The following is a 24,755-nucleotide window of genomic DNA, read 5'->3' on the forward strand; positions in this document are numbered from 1 at the left end:
GCTCATCCCGCTCTCATTCACTGCGCATCTTACCAACCACTCTTACGGCAGCTGCTAATTTGGCGCTCAAGAAAATCACGTCAACAAGGCGCGCGTGCGCGCCAACTCATTCGTAACGAGCGCGCTCGAAAAAAAAGCCGGTATATGTATACGGTGCCATTAGGAGCCGCTTAAGAGGGAGTTCAGAAAAGGCCGAAACACGTACACGACAACGACCGGAGAGATAGCTGGAACAGCGCGGCCGAAGCGAGAAAACGACCGAGCGAATCAACAGCGCGGCTTTCTTTTCTCCCCGTCCTCGACAGTCTCTCGACACCCTTTTTAGAGCGAGACTTTCGACAGGAAGGAGCGGCTCGCCCCCCAAACAGTCCTCCTCGCGATGTCCGAGATGGAGGCCAGAGATGCGACGCAACGAGCGCGCGCCTCGTCGGTCTGTGTAAGTCTATTGTGCGCTCGCCGCTTGCATGGGCCAGCCGACCGACCAACCATGCGCGCTCAATGTGAACTGCGCAAACGCGCTCAGAGCGGCTTTGCGAACGCAGCATACTTGGCCGGCCATATAGCCCAAGAAGGAAAACGTCGGTTTAGAAAAACATGAAAATAATAAATACTACTTGTCATTCGCAGCATGCGCGAAGACGGCAAACATATTGCTTAAGCGCGGTATAGAAAAGCGAGGCGATATATAGGATTGAAAATAGAGCCGTCAACACGTTCAGTTGCGCGCTCGATCGCTCTAAAATTGTTGCGTGCAGTGTGGCAAAAGCAGGGTCTCGTAAACTGGGGCACTGCGTGCCTGCCTGTTTTCCACCGGTCATTTCAGAATAAGAATAATACGTGGTAATGTTCAATAGCCTATAGCAAGAGAGCAAGAATTCGTGATGGGCCGTCTCAGCCTCTAGAATCCGTGCAAGAGTACGTTTATCCAGGCTAATTAAACGAAGAGGTAACGGATCATGAGAAGGAAGCCTACAGAAGAAGAAGAAGAATAAAAAAAGGAAAGGATTGAAGCGCATACGGCAGGCATTACGTACGAAGTCATGACCGGCAGCGTACCACTATCCTTGAAAAGGAAAGTGTACAATCATTGTATTCTACCGGTAATTAATACAGGGGGGGGGGGGGGGGGGGGGGGGCAGAAACACCGATGTTAACAAAGAATCTTAACTTTAAGACCGAGAAAATATCAAGGAACGAAAAATGATAGGCGTAACGTCCAGAGACGGGAAGAGAGTGGTGCGGATCAAAGAGCAAACGGGGGCTGCCGATATTCTATAGTTGACATTAAGAGGGAAAAATGGAGCTTGGTAGGCCATGTAATGCGTAGGGTAGTTAACCGATGGTCTATTACAGTTATAGAATGGGTGTCAACGGAAGGGAAGCGCACTCCAGGACGGCGGAGAATTGAGTAGTGTGACGAAATTAGGAGAGAGAGTGAGGAGAATGATAAATAAAAGGCAGGGAGGTTAACCAGGACCGAGCCCGGTTGGTTACGGCGGAAGCGGAAACAAATTTGCAGGCATAACAATAGAATCAGCTGGCGCAAAAAGGGCAATTAGAGATCGCTACGAGGGGCCTTCGTCCTGCAGTAGATATAAATAGGATGGAGGTGAATGTGCGTATTGGTGACATCACTAAGCTTCACAGCCAGCGCGAACCCGTGAATTGAAGTTATTTATAAGAGCTGCGCCTGGGTCACATATATGCCTCTTATCCTGAAGACAACAAAAACTAAAAAAAAAAACGCTTAAGGCGAGCGGCTTTAAGCTAGGTAGTTAATTAGCGCGCATTAAAATTATACTTTAAAATGACGTCTTGTTGGACTAGTTGGTTCATATTTGCAGGACTAAGAAGCGCACACCTTATACGTCCTACCTTCTTTTGCCCCGTCTATATAGGCCGTGCGCCTTGTTAAACCTGCAAAAATTATACTTCTCCAAGCTGCATGGAAATGCTGACCGAATCTGCAGAGAATGGCTTACGACAGTTGCTGGAAAAGCGCCACAGACAGTTTTGCGTCGTCCGCTATAGTTTGTGCGACTGAGTGTGCAATCTCGCAGGCAGAGACAACGCAGACCTATTTAAAATGTTTAGAAGGAGGACGAGTTTAGATATCGCATTTGTCTACATCACTCGCATAATAAACAAGAGATCCGAGTGCTGGCTGATTGATATCTGCAGGCGACGAATCTTTCTCGAACAGACGATGCCAGCGGTTCTTAACCGTCTGTTTGTTGCAGACGACGATGAAAACCACACCAAAGGCACCGAGCAACTCTGCGTTTGAAAGCGCAAGCTATACGGACGAACTTGTCCAACCTACCGCGTCTGCGTTAAAATGAACGTAAATATAGAAAGAGCGATTCTCCTAGACAATTCTTCAAGACTGGAGATGTCCGGTCGCTCAAAAAAGCAGACGTATTCGGTATAGGCCTCGCCATCGTCTGCTTGTTGTGCAGACGACGGCTCGAAACGCGCGCCCATGGCCGCAAAAGACTGCGATATAGAGCCGAGCGACACTGCATTCGATTATGCACTGCTGCGGATAAGATCGGCAGGCGCAGTGTGCGAATACATTGCAATGCTGCACGAGGAAAAAAAAAAAAAAGACAACGGCCACGAGCACGTGCGCCCCCACAACACGCACGCAGAGAGAAAGAAAAACGCACGATATACGTAACGGTGATTACTGGCGCGCACCGCTAATCGCGCACCACCGCCCGTCTGCGCCCGAAAGGCCGCACGTATGTACACACACACGCACCGTGCGAGCGGTTACGCCAGACGACCGACGGCCAAGTCAAGCCAAGCAAGGCAAGGGCCGCGTAGCGTGCGTCGAACTCGGCGCAAACCTTGCCGTTGCCGAGTGTGTCTGCGGCCTTGTGCCAGAAAGGAAAAACGGGCGTCCCTCGATTATTGCCGAGGGCCGTTAACAGGCGCTTTTTCAGCTTCACGCTATAAAGACTGAGCTCTTTGCCGATTTTCTTGCTTTTTTATCTTTTCCGGGTCGCTGTCTTTTGGCATGCACACGCCCGGATATAACCTATACAGAGACGCCCGTAATCGAAGGTGCGCTGGGCATTCATTACACGAAGCAAAAAATAGAAGAGAAACCGCGCAGCACGCCTCGGGTTAGCGTGAATAAGGGGCGAGGGCTCTTGGGCACGAGTAGAGATATTGCGAACGACAGCTTGCATACATCTTAGCCAAAATTACCCTGGAGCAACACCATGCCCCGAGGTATAACCAGGTGCGCGAATGGCGGCGTGCGTACGCTGTAACCAAAGAGTGAGTGAGGAAAAAAAAAAAAGAATTCCACTGAAAATAAATAGAAGTACACGTACTATAACACGACTTAGCAGGCAAAAAAAGGGGGCAATGACGAGTAGCAGGAAGTGCGTTAAAACAGAAGGCCGCAGATTTTCAACACCTTTCTTCTGTATACATAACGACAATTTTACAAGTCGAGTGTGCCGTAGGTTAACCGATAAATGATAAGCATCAGTCTTGAGGCATTATGCGCCTTTTATCGGTAAACGTAAAAAGAGGGACATTCCGTACATTGAAACGAGTTGAAAAATCGCGTTTTGTTCCGATGTAGTACGCACGTGACCGGAAGGCACGTCAGCGGAAGTTTCTTGGGGCCGCACACTCGCTGCTGTTGCGTGCACGAAACCGTCTATTCTACTACTGGAACGAGAATGCCATCAGCTAACGACATACATATGCAGGGAGGCTTCGCGTATAAGAAGTAAGACGCAAGGAGCACGCCAGTAAAATGAGACGAACAGGGGCGCTTGTTCGCATCAAGTCAGTAGTGGTTGATGACGAAAGAAACTTTAGTTTTAAAAAATATTTCTTTACAGGTGGTTGACTTCGGCTTTCGTATGTTTCGAAGCGCACGAAGAATACACTGCCTAGTTTGCCGTATACACGGTGTTTCCCACAAAAAAAAAAAAAAAAAAACACTGAGGGAACTGTGGCGCTATACAGTGTATATATGTAAGCAGCAAACGTGGCGGTTCAGTCAGTATACGGAATTGATGAAAACTGGCTTCAAACGGCTTTGCGAGTTCGCAAGTTTATTATGTTCTACTAAAATATTCCTTTATAAATGCATTAATTCGCGATGATTACGCGTGAGCACAGAGACCAATTGTCTTGGTGTGTTTAGAAAACTATGAGCGCTTCGAAATTTAGAAACCTAAAAGCGTAATAAACAGCGGCACAAGTACGTCTGAAGCCACAATATCGGCGATTAGACAAATCCGCCTAATATTTATCTATACCCATGGTAATTGTACAATCGCACCGTCACAGTCCTTTCAGGTACATTTTGTAGGAAACTATATGGTCCAACAAAACGGAATATAAAAGCAACGACATGTGTACATATCAGAACTTCGAAGCTTTCAACCAACAAAAATAGTCTGCGGTAACGCTGGCTTCAGTTGCTTACAGGCTCACTCTGCAGTATGCGATAAAGATATTGAAACGAAATACTTCCACATATGGGTGGGGCTTTTGGCCGCTGCAGACATGTCGATATATTAAGCTCCGCCATCCCTCGTTTCGAAACGCTTCGTGAAAAACAGTACTTTGCCTTTTGGCACAACAAGCAAAACGAAAACTTCGCTGCTTCAAACGCCAGGAGGCAATCGGTTATTAGAAGGCTTATAAAGCGCTCACAGGCGTACGAAGATTGACAAAATGTAAAAAAAAAAAAGAAAGAAAAAAAATTGCTACAGTTCGCAGTACCACCAGCGTATCGGAAAACAGCGGGCTGCAAGCGTCGAGCCAAACATCGCTGCATGCAAATTGGTGTTTTTCAGTCCACGCTTAGCCTCTGTGGGTAATGCAAGCTACAACAAACCGCGCATAAGGGGGCACCGACACCCAAGTCCGAAATCGTTTTGCTCGTTCCGCCTGAGTGACAGTGAAGGAAAGCCGGAGATACAAAACGAGAGGGCGATAACGGACCCCCAACCTTCGGCAGGTGAAACGAACAGGATACACGAGACCTGTGGCAACGTATTATACACGGCTCGGCGCGGAAAAGCAAAACACGAAAGCGTAGGGCCGCTCCAATTTGAACGCGAAACCCAGCGTGGGCTGCGAAGCACAAAAAAAAAAAAAAAAAAAAAAAAAAAAAAGCCTGCGGTGAAATCCGCCCCGCGGTGGAATGGGTTGCACGCCTATACGGTGGGTGACACGAAAAGTGAACCCTGTCGACGACGTACGACGGCGCGGAAAGAAACATTGCGCGTTAAGCTTTCAAGTCTTCAACAAAAAGCTGAGGAAAAAAGACCAGCTGACCCTCAAAGATGAAAGCAGGATCTCGAAAGTACGAGTGTATACCTTTTATTCCCGGCAAAGCATATAAACAACGGCCTATACTCTCGGTGCCAGCTTTATAGCTTGCCTGAAGTTATCGAAGGCGGATCCAGGGGACGTATTCTGCGACCATCGCCTGGGCGATACTATCACCTTCGCGTGACGTAGTGCTCAACCAACCAATCAGCTCGTCCGCATTTGCTCAACCAACCAATCAGCGCGCACCTAACGGCGCTACTGACGCCGAGGAGATCGGTATTTACTATCGCCGTAAGTGATCGTCGCAGAATACGTCCCCATAGTATAGGCACCGGAACAGGAGGTGGAAAGCTTATCAAAGTTAGAGGGGAGCATATGAAGAAACTCTAATCAAAGCATACAGAAATCCGAGGAGAGTGGGTCTCGCTGCACGTGCTGAACTTCCGGCATGCTTCAGAACACACAATGAAGCCACAGGAAGCGCGTGCAGGGGAAATTATTTGTCACGTTTGATTGAAGCGTAGAAGTAATAAGGAAAAAGGCCGAAAAGACAAGTAACCGCAGATGGGTGCCGATCCTACGTCTTCCGCATTGCGTGTACTAACCGCCATTACCATGCTGGCAGATCCCGTGGACACCGCGGCGCCAGATTCACCTCTACAATATCTTTATTATTTTTTTTTTTTGTAGGAAGCTATGCTCCCATCTATGCCCGATGTACAGAAGCTAATCTTTAACCAACGCTACACAATAACCAACTGTACACTAATTCGATACTTCCGGAATCTGCCCAGCGCGCACACGTACGGATACGCGATTTCGTCCGAATCGATAGGGCAGGTATGTAGCAGGTGTACTCTTTCGAGACCCCTCGTAGATTACATTGAACATTATTTTCCAATATTTTTCAAAATTTACTAAGAAGCGATAACGTAAAATGCTCCTCACGAATATGAAGTAACACGCACGAGGACGTGGTTTAATCATATTCCTGCCGTCGGCTTTCGCGAAAAAAAAAAAAAAAAAGAAAGAAACACCAATTCGATGTATGGACCGCTGTGTCGATACAGACGACGAAAAGCAACAGTGGGGCGCGTTCCGAATATTGCGAGTCGACAAAGTCCCGGACTGTCCGCAAACCGTCTGCGGCTTCCGGCCTGACTAGCCCTGACAGAAGAGCGCGTCGCAGTCACGTGATCCAACTGCCGGGGACTGCCCGTGGTTTCCTTCGAAAGCACCGTAACGGGAAGTCACTCTCCTGACTGCCGCCGTCTGCTCTTTGCTACTCGTAGATAGCCCCCTACCCAGCGAATTGATTAGCATGGCCTCCGAAAGGTCGCTGGATCGAATCCCGGCCGCGGCGGCCGCATTTCGATGGAGGCGAAATCCAAAAACGCCCGTGTGCTTGCGTTGTAGTGCACGTTAAAGAACCCCAGGTGGTCAAAATTAATCCGGAGCCCTCCACTACGGCGTGCCTCATAATCAGAACTGGTTTTCGCACGTAAGACCCCAGAAAGAAGAAGCTCAGTGCACACAGTATTTGCCGTCTGGAACGCGCAAAGTACAGCAGGAGCACACGGAATCTTTCACAACAAGGCGTCAAACACCGCGCGCGCATCTTTTTTAAGACAGCCGTCGAATGCTATATAGCTGCTTGCGCGAGCAAAAATCTGCCGACAGCTCCAACAGTTCGCGGCCAGTCCGCGACTCCCAGTCCATGAAAAACGAGCGCGATTCTGGCAGCCCACTACAGTGTACTAGTACACTCTTCTAGTACACTGTACAGCCCACGGACTGGTGGGCGGAGCTTCCGAAGCTGTTCGAAAAAATCGAATGCGGGACAGCAGTCCCATGCAGTCCGGGACTGTCAAGGACTGATAGTCGCAGAGGCCCACCGACGTCCCAACCTAACACGCCACGTGACACCTTCATCCGAGTCTTAAGGCCAAGAAAGGCGGCTTTTAATTGCCACAAAGAAAAAAAGACTGCGGGCCTTAACGCCCCGAAACTGCGCAGTCGGTGCAATCTTAAGGGCATTTTGGGCATTTTTCGGGCATTTTGTTGCAAGCTCATATTGAACGTGACTGCATATAGTACTTACGATGCCGTCTTCAGCATCTAACCACTGTTATATTAAACAAAAGGTTGGGTTTCCTTTTTTCACGTCCGTAACAATACCAGTCGCGGTAATCAGAACCGACTCGAAAAGCTGTTTTCGGGTCTCGTGAAGGAGGGGGGGAGGCATATGCAGCGACACATTTTCCCCCTCCTACTCGCCCTCTTTCTTTTGTCAGGCGGCCGCTTAAGCGAAGTGGTCGTCAAGAAGAAAAAAGGGGGGCTTCCGTCATTTCCGCGCTGATGTTCCCGGAAGCCGAGACGGACACAGGAGGAACGCCGAGCGGTCATGCACCCGTCTCGGCCTCAATCCCGCTTAATGACGCTGCCCAAATTGAACGCGCGCGCTGTATTTTCTGCCGTTCATTCTCTCTGGCATCCGAAGCGCGGCGGGTATCAACCAAGTACGCGCAGAAAAAGCCGGAGCGTCATATGTTCTCTTTGGAGGTCAAGGATATAACCGTGACGTCCCAGGCTCGAACGATCAAGACACCCGTTAACCAGGAATTCGACCATATCCTCCCAAGACCCCCTTATACAATACATTGCCTTCAATTTTTTTTTTTTTTTTCGAAATCCACTCCGAAGTGATTAAGCAAAATATTCATTCTGGGCAGGAAGTATACGGTGCATGTGTAACTAAAGTGGTTTAGTCCTTTTCTTGTCATGCGCTTTCGAGAAAGGTGACACTAAATTGATCTAGGCTACTGGGCCGGTATTTTGTAGCGATGCGCTATGCTTTATTCTATACTATAGCCTTAACATCCACCGCTCACGGCCGGCTGATTCCGTTGATAACGTGAGCGGACCGTCGCTCTGACCACTGACCAAGCGCGAAAAGGCATTAGCACCGGGAAGGCATCGCTACAAAATACCGGCCCTGGAACCAATATGTTTCGAAATCACCGAGATTGCGTAAAAATATCGGACGCGGCAGCAACGTGACAATGTACTACACGTAGTTCCGTCTTCATCTCTGCGTTTAATTAAGCACTGAAATGCAGTTTTTACCACAGCAAGCATGAGGAGATGATGGAGACAGTTTTTTTTTTTTTTTTTTTTTTTTTTTTTCATGTACATGAAGACGCAGCTTTTGGTATCTAACCGTGACATATCAATAAAAAAAAATGGTTTTCTAGTTCGAAACATAACAGTAGACAATAACAACCACCTTGGACAGCGGTTGTGTTTCACAGTTGTGTTCGGGTCTCGGGAGGTTATAGTTTTCAAGTGACGTCACGGGCACGGCTATACTCGCCGCATACTTGTACCCGAACATGGCGGTCACGATGACGTAAGTGCAACATACCGCGCGTACTATACATTGTTTTGCTTCTGGACAGTGACCGTTCTTTTTTTTTTTTTTTTTTTCACCGCATTGTCCCCAGTTATCGACATGTCGCTCGGCGCAATATACCGCCTGTCGTGCTGCCGCGACCCTTGTTTACGCAGCCTCTCGACGTCCCAGCACCCTAAGATTGCAGCAACAATGACGTCAATGCAAACCATTGCAGTATTTAACACGGAAACCACGGTATAAGGGCACACAACCACGCATATGCACCTGCGAAAGCGCCCGTGTACCTTCGCTATAAGCTTATAAGATTTTCAGGAAACGACTCGTAATTTGAGAGCCTGAATATATCGGGTGTCCTGCCTCGTAGGAACTTTCGTAACACGCAAGCACCAATATCTCGCAGAATTTTACTACAAAAATGTGGCGAGAAACAAAACAAAGATAACGACAGTAAAGACGACAGTAAAGACGACGTTAACAGACACTATCGTATAGTTGATCTACGTTGCTAGCACCACATTTTTTTTTTTTTTAGCGTAAACACGCACAAACTAGCCAAACGAAGCTTTCTATATTAAGATGCATATTTATCGACGAGAAGCCGGTCAGACGCGTATATACATCTGCATGTGGGCTGATTGTTCGCGAAAGCACTTTCACGCGAAGTCGGGCTTATTCGCGAAAATTGCGTTCTCATTAACTCCATTGTGCGGTACACATTTACCCCTTTTTATCAACCACCGGTGACGCACATGAATTCCGTTATCTACATTTAGTGTTTTTTTTTTTTTTTTCGTCGTTCTAATACGGGGAAAGCAAGTGCCAATGATGAGTGACGCAAAGGTGACCGCACTTGTTTGGGGCGCTCGACAGGTGCGCGCTTCGGAGCGAAATAGAAACAATGCACTCGCTGGGTGCGAGACGATATACTTCAGAGCCTGGGCAGCTGCTTATATTGAAACGCAAGCCGCGCATGCTCTTCAGCGTACGTTTAACCCGGCAGCTGGTGTTTGCGTGTTGTGTGCAACGATATATAGTATATATCATCCCGAGACACCGCAACAGCTCGGGGACGTAAAGGCTTTTCAAGTAAGCCCTCGTCGACTGTTATACTACGATAGTGAAAACAATTCTGTTTTCTTTAAATACATGCAGCGGTTAGATGCTGAAAGAAGCAGCTGCGTGTACACGGACCAATTAATTCGTCGCCTCGTGTTTATGACAAAAAATGACAGTCACTTAAGTATCCCTACGCGATTTGAATGCGAAAGCATGAGGACTTGTCTAATTAGTTATCACCTTAAATTGAAACTCGATCCATCCTAATCCACCTTGCTCTCATTTGTACCAACTTTAATCCAACCTTAATCCAGTTTTTGGAGTTGGCCAGGTCCAACGCCGTGGCTGTTCACCGTGGGATTTTTCGCAGTGCTAGGCCGCAGCAGGTCCAACGCCAGGAACGTGACGCAGTCACTTGGTCACGTGGGTTTTAGTATCATCGGATGATAACGCCGGATTTTCCGCTTTCGAATTTAAAGAAAGATCGGACAAAGCTAACCTGCGATGACTAAACGGTCCAGTTCTAAGCGACATCAAGAATGAACAGTAAAGGTGCGGACAAAAGTAATTGGAACGTAGGAACACAGGAGCTGCGGCCGAAACGCCTTCCAATGGCCTATAGCAGCCTCAACACTGCTGCTAAAGGGCATTGGGATGGAACTTCTATGATCGCCGTCCTGCGCGCATGCGTAATCCAATTTCTCGCTTCCCCTTGAAGCTGCTATAGAGGGATGCAGTTGTGCCACAGCTCCCGTGTTCCAATTACTTTTGTCCGCACCTGTACATCGATCGAAGACGAGCCTCCAGCACGATATTGCTTTAATGGGACCGTATAATGAGCAACCCCAAATCAGTTCGCGAACTGGGAAACTGTTCTTTGTAAACTGTTTTCGTTATTTTGAAGTAACAGGTTGGTTACCATGCAGAAGCGAACAGCAGCGCCGGTAAATCAATGCGACGTCACGAATTCCAAAGCATTCTCTCGTATCTGGGGCCCCCCCTCTGGTGCGAAATTTGCCAACTTCAATATTTGGCTGCTGTGGAATACGAGGCGGTCTATTTTTACTCGTAAAATATAACTCAGTGATATAACTCGACATAAATCGACGCAATCAAAATCAACGATATAACAGCAAGCAGGTGCGGGAACTTCAAAGGCTTTCGTTTCAGCGTCATTTCTCACTTATATCAAGCCCACAGGTAGGAGTGGCCTTAGTATTGTAAAAGTGTTAATTTACCACAATACCACTTTGCATGTTATTTTCCTATTTAGTGTCCCTTTAACTTAGAAGTACAGTCGCGGGGAAAACGCGCCCGATCGCTGAGCGTTCAATCATTCCGGCAGCCGACCCAAGGCCGTGACCTGTCAAACCCCAGACGCAATTTTATCAAGACGCGAGACAAATAAAACCTCGCAAGGCCACCAAGAAAGACAAACGTCAATGATTCATCACCGGGCGTTAACTCGCTCGTTTTCCTTCGAGAAGGCTAACCTGTGCAAGATGTAGAAGTACAAACGCGTAATAAAGAAGTAAAAAAAATAATAATAAATTAAGTGCACGAGTTTTCGACACGCCATACGTGAATTGTTAAATTGTGGGGCTAAACGGTGTCGAGGCTGCGCAGTTGGTTAATAACCTATCCCTATTTGCAATCGGCAGGCATGCAGGGAATCGAACGCACAACCTCTTTAGCAAGCAGAACGCACTATAGCCACTGAGCTCACCGTGGCGGCGGGTACATCCTCTTGCGAGTTCATCCGGGAAACGCGCAGTTTTCCGTTTCATTTAGCCCCGACAAAACCCGCATCGAAAAGCAAAGACACGAGAGCCGCGGTCCTTAGTATAGATCCTCGGTGTTATCACGGCGGTCACAGTCAACCAATCAAATCAGTCAAAACAGCGAGAAGGCGCCAACAAACACTTACTCTTTTCCAGGTTGCCACTTGGCCGAACGGCTGCAGAGACCGGCGCCCATGTCTGACCGCAGGAGATGTGTAAACCCAGCAGCGAAGTGGTCGGTTGCCGGCTGTGACTAACACGTACGGGGCGCACTCGGCTAAACAACGGAAACTGCGCGGCGCAGGAGCAGCACACGCCGTGTACGGGTCCGGGAGGCGAGAGTTTTTTTTTTTTTCCCCAGCCAGTAAGTCGCGACGGTCAGTCAACAGTAGAACGCCGACTTCTTCTGGCCGGGACACTCCGCCGAGTGACGTCAGACGCACAGCTCAGAGTGCTTCGTCGAACAGTATAGGAAAAGCCGGTGCGATGACTCGGGGATTTGCAGATATCCCGGAATATCACTGCGGCGTGAAAAGAAATCCCGGCTACTGCGAAACCACGGATGAGACGTTCTTTCTTGTACCAAAAGGAGTATTCTTCGGTCTCAAACCTTCCAGGCGGTGCACCCTCTGGACGAATCAGCAACAGACGGTGCCGTTGCTCGCAGAAGGGAACAAGAACGGTTCGGGAACAGTGTGGGTCCACTTCTGGACTACCAGGCCTGATCGGGAGAGCCTTCGACGCGGTTGCAGACGATCCACTCAGTGCACTCAAGAGATGGGGCACCCTGTCGTTTAACCGAAGGGGGCGTGCTATTTCTCCGTCGATTGAATAATAAAAAAGTTATCTCGGTAGAAGATAAGTAAGCGTTGCAGTGTCACTTAGCAGGCTGGCGACGGCCCGTGCTCAGCAGAGCCACAGAAGGCAACCTCGACTGAACGCGCGCCTGCGCAGGGCGGCACTGACAGGCTCTCCACTTCAGATTGGGGCACGCTGATACCAGGAGGAGGGGGGAGGAAAAGGGGGTTGTGATGATGGTTACCGCCGGCAACCACGCTTCCAAGGCATACACGTCGCACTCCCTTGCACTGCGCTGTCGGTAAACAACACACGAACACGACTGCGGTGTCGTCTCCGAAAGCGAAGCAGACGACACGGCTTGAAACGAAGCAGACGACACAGCCAGACGATCGAGACAGACGAGCGCAGCCGACTCGCAGCCAGCTAGCTCCAGCGGCGTAATAACGCGCGGGGCAGCGGTCCTCCAAGCAAAATTAAACGCGCCGCGCCGCCCGCAAAAGCCGCGACCACTAGCCGCTGCGCGACACGAAAAGAAAAGAAACAAAGTAAGAGCGAAAAAGAAACAAGAAAACGCGGAACCCGTTTTCTAGGTGCTCGCGCGCGCGTGAAACGCACGGAAGTGTGCCCCCCCTCGGCCACCTCTCCCACCCGTTCCCCCCTCCAACCTTCCCGACCTCCTCGAACCGAGCTGCCGGACGCCGCCACTTTGCAATGCGCGGCCCTGTCTTGCAGTGTGTGTGAGGATTACAGTGAAAGTTAAAAACGAGAGCGCGCGTCGACACACCGACACACAAAGCAGCTACGGGAGGTCCGCGATGCTGCCCCCGTCTACCGGGTTAAGAAAGAGAGGTGATGGTGGGGGGCATGACAGCGTAGTTGGTGCTGTGCAGTTAACAGGAGGAGGAGGGACAACACAGTTATACCGGGAGGCGTGACGAATCAATTGTGGCCGCAGCCGACGACGGCAGCAGCAACCTTACGGCCCTCCTTCCACAGAACATGGGGGGGGGGCTGCGTGTACTTTTATTCGTTTTCCTGGCGGAAATAAAGTTGCAGAAAGAGCAATTCTCGCGGCAGTCTTCTCGGTCAGAGCGTCACGCGCTAAGCCGACGCCGAAGAGCGCGTGCTGACACACAGCCACGGACGAGCATTCATCCGGCACGTGGAATGCCGGCGCCGTGCTAGCTACCGGTGCCAGTGCGTGCGCTGCCAAAAAAAGGGGCGAAACGTGAAGCGGAGAACTTCTAGCCAAAAAAAAAGGAAGTGAAAGTTCGCGAAATCTCTCGCGGTACTTTCTTTCCTTTTGCTTCGTTTTTATCAACTTCCTATCACGTTCCCTCCGGCACAAAAGCGAAGAAGCGGCAGCTCGCACGTGGTCCGGCCAGCAGAGCCATCCCGAGCATAGTTTGGCCGTTTACACCGGCGAGAAGGAGGTCTCATTTCGGGGACCGGAACAGTTATGCAGTACAGCCTCGTTTTGGAAAAAAAAAAAAAAAAAAAGGAAACCTGCAGGGAAATACGCGGCAAGGTTCATGATACGGATGACAGGCATCCAGCTGTGTATAAGGTACATTTCACTGATGAAAGGGATATTGACAGTAGCGCCAGAAAGCCGCCTAGCTGGTGGTGTAAACAAAATTAGAGTGACGCGACGAATATTCACTATCGTGACACCGATTGCGCGCTACGAGGCAAGATTGTCCGAGATCTGAAAAAAATCAAGGAGCGCATGGTCAGCATAAGTGAGCATGTTTAAGATCGAGATCGGGAGCAAGAACCTTTCGAGAGTTGGAGCTGGGAATGCTCGTGGCGTAACGCTCAGGCAAGCGATGTTGCTCTTCGGACCATCGTCTCGGGGTGATAAATGAAAGCGTCTTGGCGCCCTCTGGTCGTTGCGAAGCTGCGAAGGGCCTGTCAATGTTTCCATTTGAAAGATGGCAAAACCAACTATAACTCGGCAATTATATACTCCATCTCTCACAAGTCGTTTGCAGCTCTACCGAAGGATACGAGGCGTACACGGGCAATATCCCTGCGAAGTGGAATATAGTTCTGGGCGTAAGTGTCTGATTAATGGCAGGATTATAGATAGTTTTGTTTGCTTGGTACATGATACGTTACAGCGTTACGCGACATGTCAAGACTTTTGTGCATGGGGATACGCCCATACACAATGGGGGATACGCCCATGTGCGACTCTTGTGGAACCAGAGAAACGATTGAACGCGTCTTATGTCTCTGTCCCCAGTTCGACGTCGAGCGTGAAGCTCTTCGGACAGCATTGAACCGGCTGGACTCTAGGCCATTTTCGGAAATGAAGATCCTTGGACCATGGCCGTATGCGTCGATGGCACAGAAAGCCACGAAAGCGTTGTTGCAGTACCTCAAGTCGACAGGTCTTTGCGACCGTGTGTAGACTTCGTGCGAAGCTTCAAATGTGCGCGAAACTGTGCTCTCCCTATCTCCTTTCTTCCTCTTATCATCCCTATACCCCTTCCCCCAGTGTAGGGTAGCAAACCGGACGTGCGTCTGGTTAACCTCCCTGCCTTTCCCCTCTTCTATTTCTCTCTCTCTCTCTCTCTTGTGCATGTACGTCGTATACAGCGAATTCAGCAACCGCTGAGCAGACGACGCGGCGCGAATGAACACACCTCGAGGGGCATTCGGCCTTTCTATTGGCTAAGGAGTCCTGTAGCTTGTCAAATCCAATGAGAGCGCGTGAATTGGCCCGCTACTAAGCGTGCCTCAAAATAAGTTTTCATTGTAAGATCTTAACCCAGAGCCGTCAGTGGTGCTCGCTTCCAATTACGCGTGAACCACAGAATTCGCGACAAACGTACAATCAATCGGATTAGACGGGGTGCCGTTTCTGGCGCTCATGACGTCACACAGGTGACGTAATCTGATACGGAGAGCGCGTTTTTCAAATGAGACAACAGCGTTATGATAACATCAATAACTCGGCGAAAGCAGCGGCAAAATGTAAGACACATACATGACAGTATCGATCCGTTATCATATCTTAATTCGTCCTGGTCCAATGATCGAACACGGCCATTCCGGGGCAGAGCTAAGCAGGATTATTATTATTTTTTTTCTCGATAAGTATTTCAAGTGAGTTAGGCAGAAGGCTTTCAGGTGGCGGCGGCGAACATGATAACTTGAAACTCGCGAACTATGTAAACTAGCTTCGTGCCACATTAATCTGGATAATAATCTTCCCCTTTATTTTACAGGGTCAAGTTCAATGATCATTTAAACAAAGGGCAGTTAAGTATTTCAACTGGAATTGATGTGGACGACCGGCGACTGAGTTTACACGTTTTCACCTCGAAAACTTCACTGGTCACGTGATTATGCGGAGTCGGTTTATAGATCCCCATTTCAAGGTACTTTTCACTGGTCATTGTTTTGTTCCTCCTAAAAATTATATTGTGGGGTTTTACGTGCCAAAACGACGATCTGATTAAGAGGCACGCCATAGCGGGGGACTCGATCCGGAATAATTTGGAACACCTCAGGTTCTTTAAAACATGCACCTAAACCTAAGTATAGACGGGTGTTTTCGCATTTCGCCCCCGTCATTTGTCCATCCTAAAATAATAAGCTAGGCTGCTTTGTACTGCAGATCCGCACAAGGTTTGTGAAACCAAACACAAAGCCAAGACAGTAAAATTGCAAGCTGCACACTTGTATACCTATACACACAATTCACACATTTATATACTGTGTGCATCTACCATACACACTTACATATCAGGCCTTCTGTTTAGCTATCGTTGATTTGCTAGATCAAGACAAGGCCTTGTTAAAAGGAGTGGTGTGACGTTTGCAGCAACAGTGACGGGCGAGTATATAAGTGGGACATACGTGTGCGAATTTCCAGAGAATGAACGGTTGAAATTAGCGCACTTATTCCTCTCGTCCTTGCCTGAGTGTGCTAAAATAACTGTCTAGTACGTTTAGCAACGTCCCCAATACCTAACTGTTCTGCTGTTTGAATGTGACGTTATTCTATCATCGCATTTCTATAACTTTTCACGACGCCATTCGTTCATGCGCCTTGTTTTTCATTTCTCCGAAAAATATTGTAATAAGCCTCTCATATATACAAACCATCTCCCAGAAAGACGTGCACGGTGTCTGTCATGTTCACACCCACTGAAATTCACTTAAATTTCTTCGCTTTATCGGTCTCTCCGGATAACACACCACATCATCGGGGCTGCCACCTTGAAAAGTTCACCGTCTTGACTGCCGCCTGTGACCTCCAGCCACCGCTGAGTTCAATTGTCATTGAGATCTCAATGGCAGTTTGGGCTGCCGTGTAGACTCCAGTCAACTGTCACTAATCCCGTCGGTTATCCGCTTAATGACAGCTGGAAGTGCTTGTGTAAATATGGTGTTAAATGACCCATCTAAGTACATCATAGTAGACGGTCTCCGCAAACACGCAAACTTCAGTGCTATGGAATAGAGAGCGGACTTAATTGCGCAAAGAAGCCTAAACCTCAAGACAAAAGGTGGGCAAACGACCTATAGGGTGCGATCTCACGTAAACCGCCAGTCAGGTTAGACGACCTCACTTAGTTTGAAACTCGTACCATCAAGTTGAGGTGCTTTCAAGAGACTGACACTGTTGCTCCGAACGGCCTCGCCTTACCTCATTATTGAGGTTGAAATCGGGTCCTCAAGCTAAGCCTTGTTTCGTGAGTTCAAGATCAGGTACTTAATATCGCAAGTGCTTCATGTCTTTCACGGTTCCGATCCATCTAATACAGATGGCTCAAAGTTATGGTAGAGCGAATTAAATGTTTCTTACTATAGGCTGCGATAGTACATGCTAGGTCAAGGCGCCATCATGGCTTCAGTCAACCTCACCTACATGTATACGTGAACATATATTTTTAAATACGTAAAAATTTACACTGGACGAAAGTGTACTCAATACCGTCGACTCAATCACACAGTACCGGCAAATGTACAAATAAGCAGCTGCAAAAGATTAACCTCAAAAGCCAAACTTCACCAAGCATTCGACCTCACAGATGGAAGTCAGAATTGCTCACCTCAATCACAGAGCTTGTAGGTGTTGCCAACCTCGTCTCATTATGTGGAGTTAGGGTCAAATGACATTCGGGTCAACTTCACAAAATCGAGAATCTCATGAGCCTGCCAACTTCTGCAGTCAAACCTTTGCGTTATACTTCAGAAGTCAAACGCACTCTGGAGCAAGCCAGCTGCTCTGGCAGTTCAGTTCTGGCATTTCAGTTCCACCAGTACCAAATGTGCTTCCAACGACAAAAAAAAAAAAAAAAAGCATGACTGAAACTACACTGCTTTCCTCAAATATACCGGATTACCTATTTAATGGAAACAGACTTATCAAATATGTGTGGTACATATCGCAATTCTGTCACATCAGATGGATTGTTGAAGAGGGTATACGCGCTACTTGCAATACATAACTGCAGAGTGCCCCCTCTATGGTAATTTATTTTATTTATTTAGCATAATTCCAAGGCCCGAGGGCATTACAGGCAGAAGTGGAAAATAACAGATGTTTGCACAGTAAAAGAAGAAAAAGAATACAGTAATAATAGTCACAGTTACAGTTATAATTGACGAAAGTTCACTCATAGAAATTTCAATGACTTCTGAGCACATGTTCCAACTGCGGGATAGAAGACGATAAGTAATGACGTAGTACATATGTAACGGAAATCCTGATTTAGCAGCCATTTCGAGAAGTACGCCTACAACTGTGCCCCCTAGAATCCCTTATCACTAATAAGAACTCCAGCCATAGCTCATGTTAGTCATGTACTAACCGGACCATCACTGATGCACTTAGCCACAGAGGTCGAAGACGTATTTCTCAAACCTGGTGCTAAGCACGGAATTGCCGCTAAATTTGAATATTCAATACTGCTCGGCTTCCATTCCGTGATCGGAACATTTGCACAACAGTGATTAAAAGATACCGGATTACAGGCAAATTATTATTTCGCTCTGCGCATCATGGCCGCCACGTTTCGATATATATGAGTATGAGCACGAATCATAAGTGCTTTAGCACCTCAGAATAACTTCTTCTTGGGTGAAGTGGTGTTTTATACTTAACATGATACTTAGTAGCGCAAGAACTCGTAATAAAAGATAACAGTGAGAAGGCACTTTCGGTCACCACTTTCCTCGAGACCTGCCATTCATTCCAAGACGTTGTTGTCTAGCAACAGGACGCGGCAAAAAAGCGCTCCCACTGTCAACGTTCGTTGAGCTTTCTTTTGTCTCCCTCTCTCTCTCTCTCAATTATGGGGTTTTACGTGCCACAACCACGATCTGATTATGAGGCACGCCGTAGCGGGGGCCTTCGAAATAATTTGGACCACCTGCCCGGGGTTCTTCTCGCATTTCGCCTCCATCGAAATGCGGCCGCCGTGGCAGGGATTTGATCCCGCGACCTCGCCGAAAGTTTTACGGTCGCAGTTTGTGCGGCTTTACGGCGCTTTCAATCTAAGGAATTTATCAGCACTCATCACCTATCAGAACTTCAAAGGTAGCTCATAAGCGCTAACTGGGCCATCGATGCATTTTGCACTTAGATTTAGGTGCACGTTAAAAATCAAAATTAATCCGCAGCCCCACACTATACGGCGTCTCTTATGCATAACCACATGTATATCGCTTCGGGAGATTAAAATCTCGTGACTCAAATCATCAACCAGGCAATTTCATCCTACACCACGACCAAAGAGTCAGAGCGCAAAGCTCTATTCATCCACGCCACCCGTTATGTTCGGGACATTTCCAATCCGCGATACACGTCGTTCATGATCTTCACGGAAAGCAAATCACAATTTCCCAGCCGGCTCGTTCCCGTGGCTTTGGATTCCGTTTCTGACTGCCGCGGCCCGCCTCCCAAGCTTGCCACCAAATATCGTGGCCCGTACATGGTCGTCGAATGTACATTGCCCGTCAAGTACATCGCATAGCCACTGACATTTCTTTTTTTTTTCGACAACCGCAGCCCTGAACGTGGAACGGTTCACGTCAGCTGCCACAGGCCCTATACTGCGACCCTCTCGTTGACTAGTGGGCCTAAGACGCCAGGATGGCTAGTAGTCTTCGTCGCCGGGGCTATTGTAATGAGGAACACGAAGTCAGCGGTTCTGCGTTGCCACCGCTGAAGGGCGAGTCGCGGTTGGGTCGGCTGCCATTCTTGAAGTGCGTTCGCTGACAAGGTGCGATCAACAATATAAATACCCCCCGAACAAATATCAAAGGTGTTTTTTTGTTATTCCCCGTAAAGCACGGGGCTCCTATATACCCACTATGTGGGATTGGCACAGAAATGGATGGGTTATTCCAATTTATATAATGAAGAATAAATTACAGAATATATATGGACTTAGCGCTATAGAACGTAAAATTATTAGTTAAAATAAAATCATTGAGATCAGGTCGAATGAATAATCATTGATTTCAAAGTACAGAAAAAAACGAAAATATAGAGTTTTAACAGGGCATTCGGTGCTGGCCAAGTCTTCGAAGAAGTAGTTCCAATATTGTTTTTCTTGCAGCAGTAAAGCGGCGACAAGATAGAAGGAAGTGATGAAATGTTTCTTCCTCATTACAAAACGAGCAGAGAGTAGCGGGCACCAATCCCGACCTGTGTAAGTAGAAGTTCAGGGAGGGAATGTGGCAACGTAATTTTATGAGGGACACCTCAAACGTCATCGTGTTACAGGATTCACTACGCCAGGAAAATACCACGTGCTTATAATCAGGAGAAGCAGTCAGTACTGGGCCTGGTAAGGCTTTCATTTTATTGCGATAGCAAATATATGGACACTCCAAGCGCATTTCTGCCGTCGCCGTCGTCGTCGCCATGAGGTTCCGTATAAAGTCTAACGGCGATAAACTCGTCGCCGCGCGCCGTACGCAGTGTGTGCGAGTGAAAGCGTACGAGGGGAGCCGGCAATCTCGGCTCAATGAAGCGAACGCGAGGAAGGCAGGCCAGAAACGCGCGGTCGTCTTTCGCCTTTTGCGCGCGCGAGACGCGGGGGCGAGGCGACGGACAGGGGCGGGGGGAGTGCGTTCTGCTACATCGGCTGCTGTTCACAGCGCGGCCGCACCGTATCTTGAAAGCGATCTTCGATGCGGGCGAAGTGGGCGCCCGCGCGGGCCTCATCTTCAAAGCGATCTGCGATGGGGACAAAGTGCATGCGCCGGTAGCTTCGTATGCGCTCTGCTTTTCGAACACATCCGAAATCTAGCCGCCGTGATGTGTGCTGTCACCGGTATAGAGCAGGAAAGACAGGCCCGAAAAGTGACGTCGTTGCCAGTGAATCGGCAGTTTCATTGAATGACAAACCTTTACGACCGGGCACCCAAATCAAATGAACACATTGCAGATAGGCAGCAACTTGCAAGTGAAATAGTTCTAGCCTGGGCGAATCGCTAGACGCGGTAAGGGAAGAGCGCGCAGACAAAGAATTCAGCAGCTATTGTAGTTGTTTTGTCTAATTTACGTAAAGCTAGACTTACTGCTATAAGTTCAGCCAGAAAAAATAGACACAAAGTCAGGCAACCTTGATGAGAACTATCAGTCGGGTTTTCTTCTTTCTGCCGTTTTACGTGCCAAAACCAGTTCTGATTATGAGGCACGCCGTAGTGGAGGGCTCCGGATAAATCTTGACCAATGGGGTTTTTTTAACATGCACTACAGCATTTCGCCTCCATCGAAATGCGGCCGCCGCGGCGGGTATCGAGTGCAGGCAAAATATTCCGATGCCAGCCTTTTCCTCGCACTTCTGTCGCAGTGATAATGTTTGTTCCTAGTGTGTTTGGATGATCTTGTAATATGCTGCTTATGATGCCGTAAGGTAATAGTTTCGCGTGGTTTCGAAAAAAAAATGTCATCAAACAACTCACCGCGCAAGGGCGATAAAAATAATCTCGTCTGAAGCAACCTGACGATCCTACTTCCGTACTGTCACTCACAGTGGCCCGGTTCGCTTTAGTGAACTCATTAACTGTTTGCATTTCACAGCGCATAAAAAAAAAGAAGGAACGCAGGTGTATGGGGCGTAGAATTGATGATGTAGAGCGCCTGTTCACTTCATACTTTCATTGTACAGGAATCATCATCATCATAATCAGCTTACTTTTATGTCCACTGCAGGACGAAGGCCTCTCCCTGCGATCTCCAATTACCCCTGTCTTGCGATAGCAGATTGCGCTATAGCTAGCTGTCTTGCGCTAGCCTTGCGCCTGCAAATTTCCCAATTTCATCAGCCCACCTAGTTTTCTGGCCTCCTCAACTGCGCTTCCCTTCTCTTGGTACCCATTCTGTAATTCTAATCGCACAGGAATACAGACTTTCTTAAACAAGTGCAAGATTCGCAGAGAATGGGGTATTAATTACCTTGCGCAACAATATCAACACAGTAGACGGAATGAAAGCGGAACATAAATGAAAAGTCCCAAGAAAGTGCCGAAACAGAGACTGCGGCTGAGTGGTATAGTCCCACACCGCGTTGAATAACAGTCAGCGCTTTTTCCAAGTAAATAGAAACGTTCTGCGCCAAATATGTGCCCATTGGAAGGCAATATTATGTCAGTTAACTGCAGTCAGCGCGTTCCATTACCAGAAAATCGGGCCAAATTGTTCACCAGCGGTGGTACGCTGCCGTGTATACATTTCAATGCGCGTCGTCAGCCGCCTATCCACATGCGGTAACGGTGCTGCCACTTGTAATCTCGCGGCGAATTCTACTACCAACGGAACACTCACGCCATCTCTCGTCGTACCGCGTAGCTAACGGCACCGACCCTGTCCGCGGCATTTGCTATGCGTGGAAGCCAAATTCAAGGAGATGCGTCAGCCACGCGGAGAAAACATCATCAGGGGACGCGAGAGAGTCAAACAGTCTGAAACATCAAAGAAAGCTTCCTTTATTACCAATTCACACGTATGCGCGGGATCCATCGTTTTCTACCTTTTTTCGCTTTCTTTCTGGTTGCATAATTAGCCCAAATTATTTACTCAGCTCCGCAAGTCATAAAATTAGACGTAAGACTTCCGAACAACAGCACATGATGCTCAACGTTACGCACGACTTAGTATATATAGTCACGGTGCTGAGTCACTGAATACGTTAGACGCGCTCACTCACCAATAAAGGCGTTTTCAAATCAAGTAGCCCTTGAAATATTCGTTCTTGCCACCGTTCTGCTGGAAAATTACATCGATGGTCTCTATCTCTCTCTCTCTGTCTGTGTGTGCACATTTGTCTGTATGTCTGCGTGCGTAAAGAGCAAGAAAGCAAAGCACACACACACACACACACACACACACACACACACACACACACACACACACACACACACACACACACACACACACACACACACACACGCACGCACGCACGCACGCACGCACGCGACCAAGAAGACGGGTTACAACACGAGTATCTAGGGGTGCGCTCTGCGGAAGACGACGACCTTGAAATGCATCTCCCGACCGTGAAACGTAGGCATGTGGAAACGACTTATCCGCGTAACACGCTCTCCCACGATTGCGCGCTTTTCGTTGCGAGAACGGGTCACAGTAGTCGATCATATAGAATTACCCAGTTGCGAGAGAATGTGCAACGTCCACTAAGTACGCTAGCTACATCGCAGCCACGTACCGCAAAAATACCGAGCTATAGAGCTTACGATCGAACGCGTGCTTATACCTGCGCATTTATACTAGACACAATTTCCTGACGTAGCAAGCACCCGTACAACCTGTCCGGAGAAATTTTCAAAATCACCAACAGTCACTAAAAATCCCAAAAATACACGCACTTAGATATAGATAGGTGCCTTACGATTTATCCGACACATATTCACAGAGGCTATAACGAGCGGGAAACCTCGAAGCAACGAAGTGAACTCAGCGACTGGCCCGATTTAACGAAGTTGCGTGGCAAATATGGGTGAGAGAACTGGTGACAGGAAAACCTGTTGCGTTCAAGATGCTTGGAAATTTACCAACACGCTGCCACAGTAAACGCATTAACTGCACGGTGCATTGAGGCTGGCCTCTTTTACGGAACTGCCCGCTGCATGGGTTCCAAAATTGCAAGCTTGGCGTGGCTCCTACCCGTAGGTCGGCAGAATAAGTGGATACTCAAGCTCACGCAGACTCACTATATCACTGACTCTGTAGTTGTACTCACGTCATTATCCGTTGGCTTCTAATGGCTGTGACTACATAACAAATATCGGCGTCCCTCGGTACCCCTTCTCCTACATTGCATAGCGAGCGTTTCGACTCTGGCAGGTTTGAGATGCCTTCAGCGGGATACCACTCACTCACTTATCACTCACTCACGCTCACTCACTTTCGCTCTCACTTATCACGTAGACACGGTCGTCACCACAGATGGAGAAAATTCTCGCAAAAATGTCTACGCCATTTTCAACGCAGCCGCTGCGCAGTATTGGTCACTACAGTGGGCCGTAAGCTCTCCGTTGAAATGAAGGAAAGGAAAAAGAAAGCTTTTCCTCCTTCTGTATATCTTGTTACTGTACTTTCATTTTCGGGAGTGAATAAATAAAAATTCTTCTTCTTCTTCTTCTTAAAAGTCAGTTGTCGGTTCCGTTAGCTACAAAATCTGCAATACACGCCACTGCAAAGTTCTCCACATGAGTATTTATTTCATTTTATTTTCCCATCCTAAATCAGGAACCCTGTTGTTGCATTCTAAGTATATGCCACGAAATGACTTTATCATCCCGCTAACTTGAATAATATACCAACACGGAGTGAACAAAAAGCGCCACACAAGTGACTGAAATCGAAAATAACTGAAATGTTGAAGCAGACGTCCGCTCGTCGTCGTCGTCTGCTATTTATAGACAATAAAAACACAGAGCGCCGCCGTGAAGACGACGATGCACGCGGTGCGCGTGCGCACTTCGTGCTGCGCGAGCTTTCAGGCTCGAGGAGGACCTTCGGAACGCCAGATCGAACGGGTGTTTTTCTCTGTCGCGATCGTCAGCTGCCCGTACTGCTTCCCACCTGCCCTGCCTCAAAGTGTGTTTTCCTGCCAGCAAGCTTTCACTCAAGGCGTCCTGCTGAGCCCGAGGACCTTTCCTAGAGGACAAGGCTATACTCGGCGCTTTGTGGGCAAGACGTGAGTCCACCACCGATCGAGACCTGCGGCATGGACCACAGAGGAAGCGCCACGCCGAAAGGGGAGAGAAAGCCGAGCAAGAGCGAACAGCCTCGGGCGACGAAGAGCCGTCGCTTGTCGATCCGCTGTTCTTTGTTGGCATCGACTACCGAATTAATCTGCCGGTCGGCGATCGCCCCGTACGCCTCTTCTCCTGCG

The 24,755-nt window shown here is 48.2% G+C and overlaps 1 protein-coding gene across 2 annotated transcripts in view; it reads right to left on the reverse strand.

Annotated features, from left to right (window-relative positions):
• Positions 1 to 24,755, reverse strand: part of LOC119446256 (6-phosphogluconate dehydrogenase, decarboxylating) — a 56,144-nt gene that overhangs the window by 20,939 nt on the left and 10,450 nt on the right. The window contains exon 1 of one of the 2 annotated variants that reach the window (XM_037710640.2): positions 11,712 to 12,789. The exons of the other annotated variant lie outside the window; for it this stretch is intronic. Within the exon in view, the coding sequence (XP_037566568.1) occupies positions 11,712 to 11,761 (50 nt within the window). The 5' untranslated portion in view covers positions 11,762 to 12,789. Of the gene's footprint in view, positions 1 to 11,711; positions 12,790 to 24,755 lie in introns of those variants that run through there. 2 annotated transcript variants of the gene reach the window in all.

The sequence above is a fragment of the Dermacentor silvarum genome, chromosome 3 (genome assembly GCF_013339745.2).
Source record: "Dermacentor silvarum isolate Dsil-2018 chromosome 3, BIME_Dsil_1.4, whole genome shotgun sequence".
NCBI classification, from domain to species: domain Eukaryota; kingdom Metazoa; phylum Arthropoda; class Arachnida; order Ixodida; family Ixodidae; genus Dermacentor; species Dermacentor silvarum.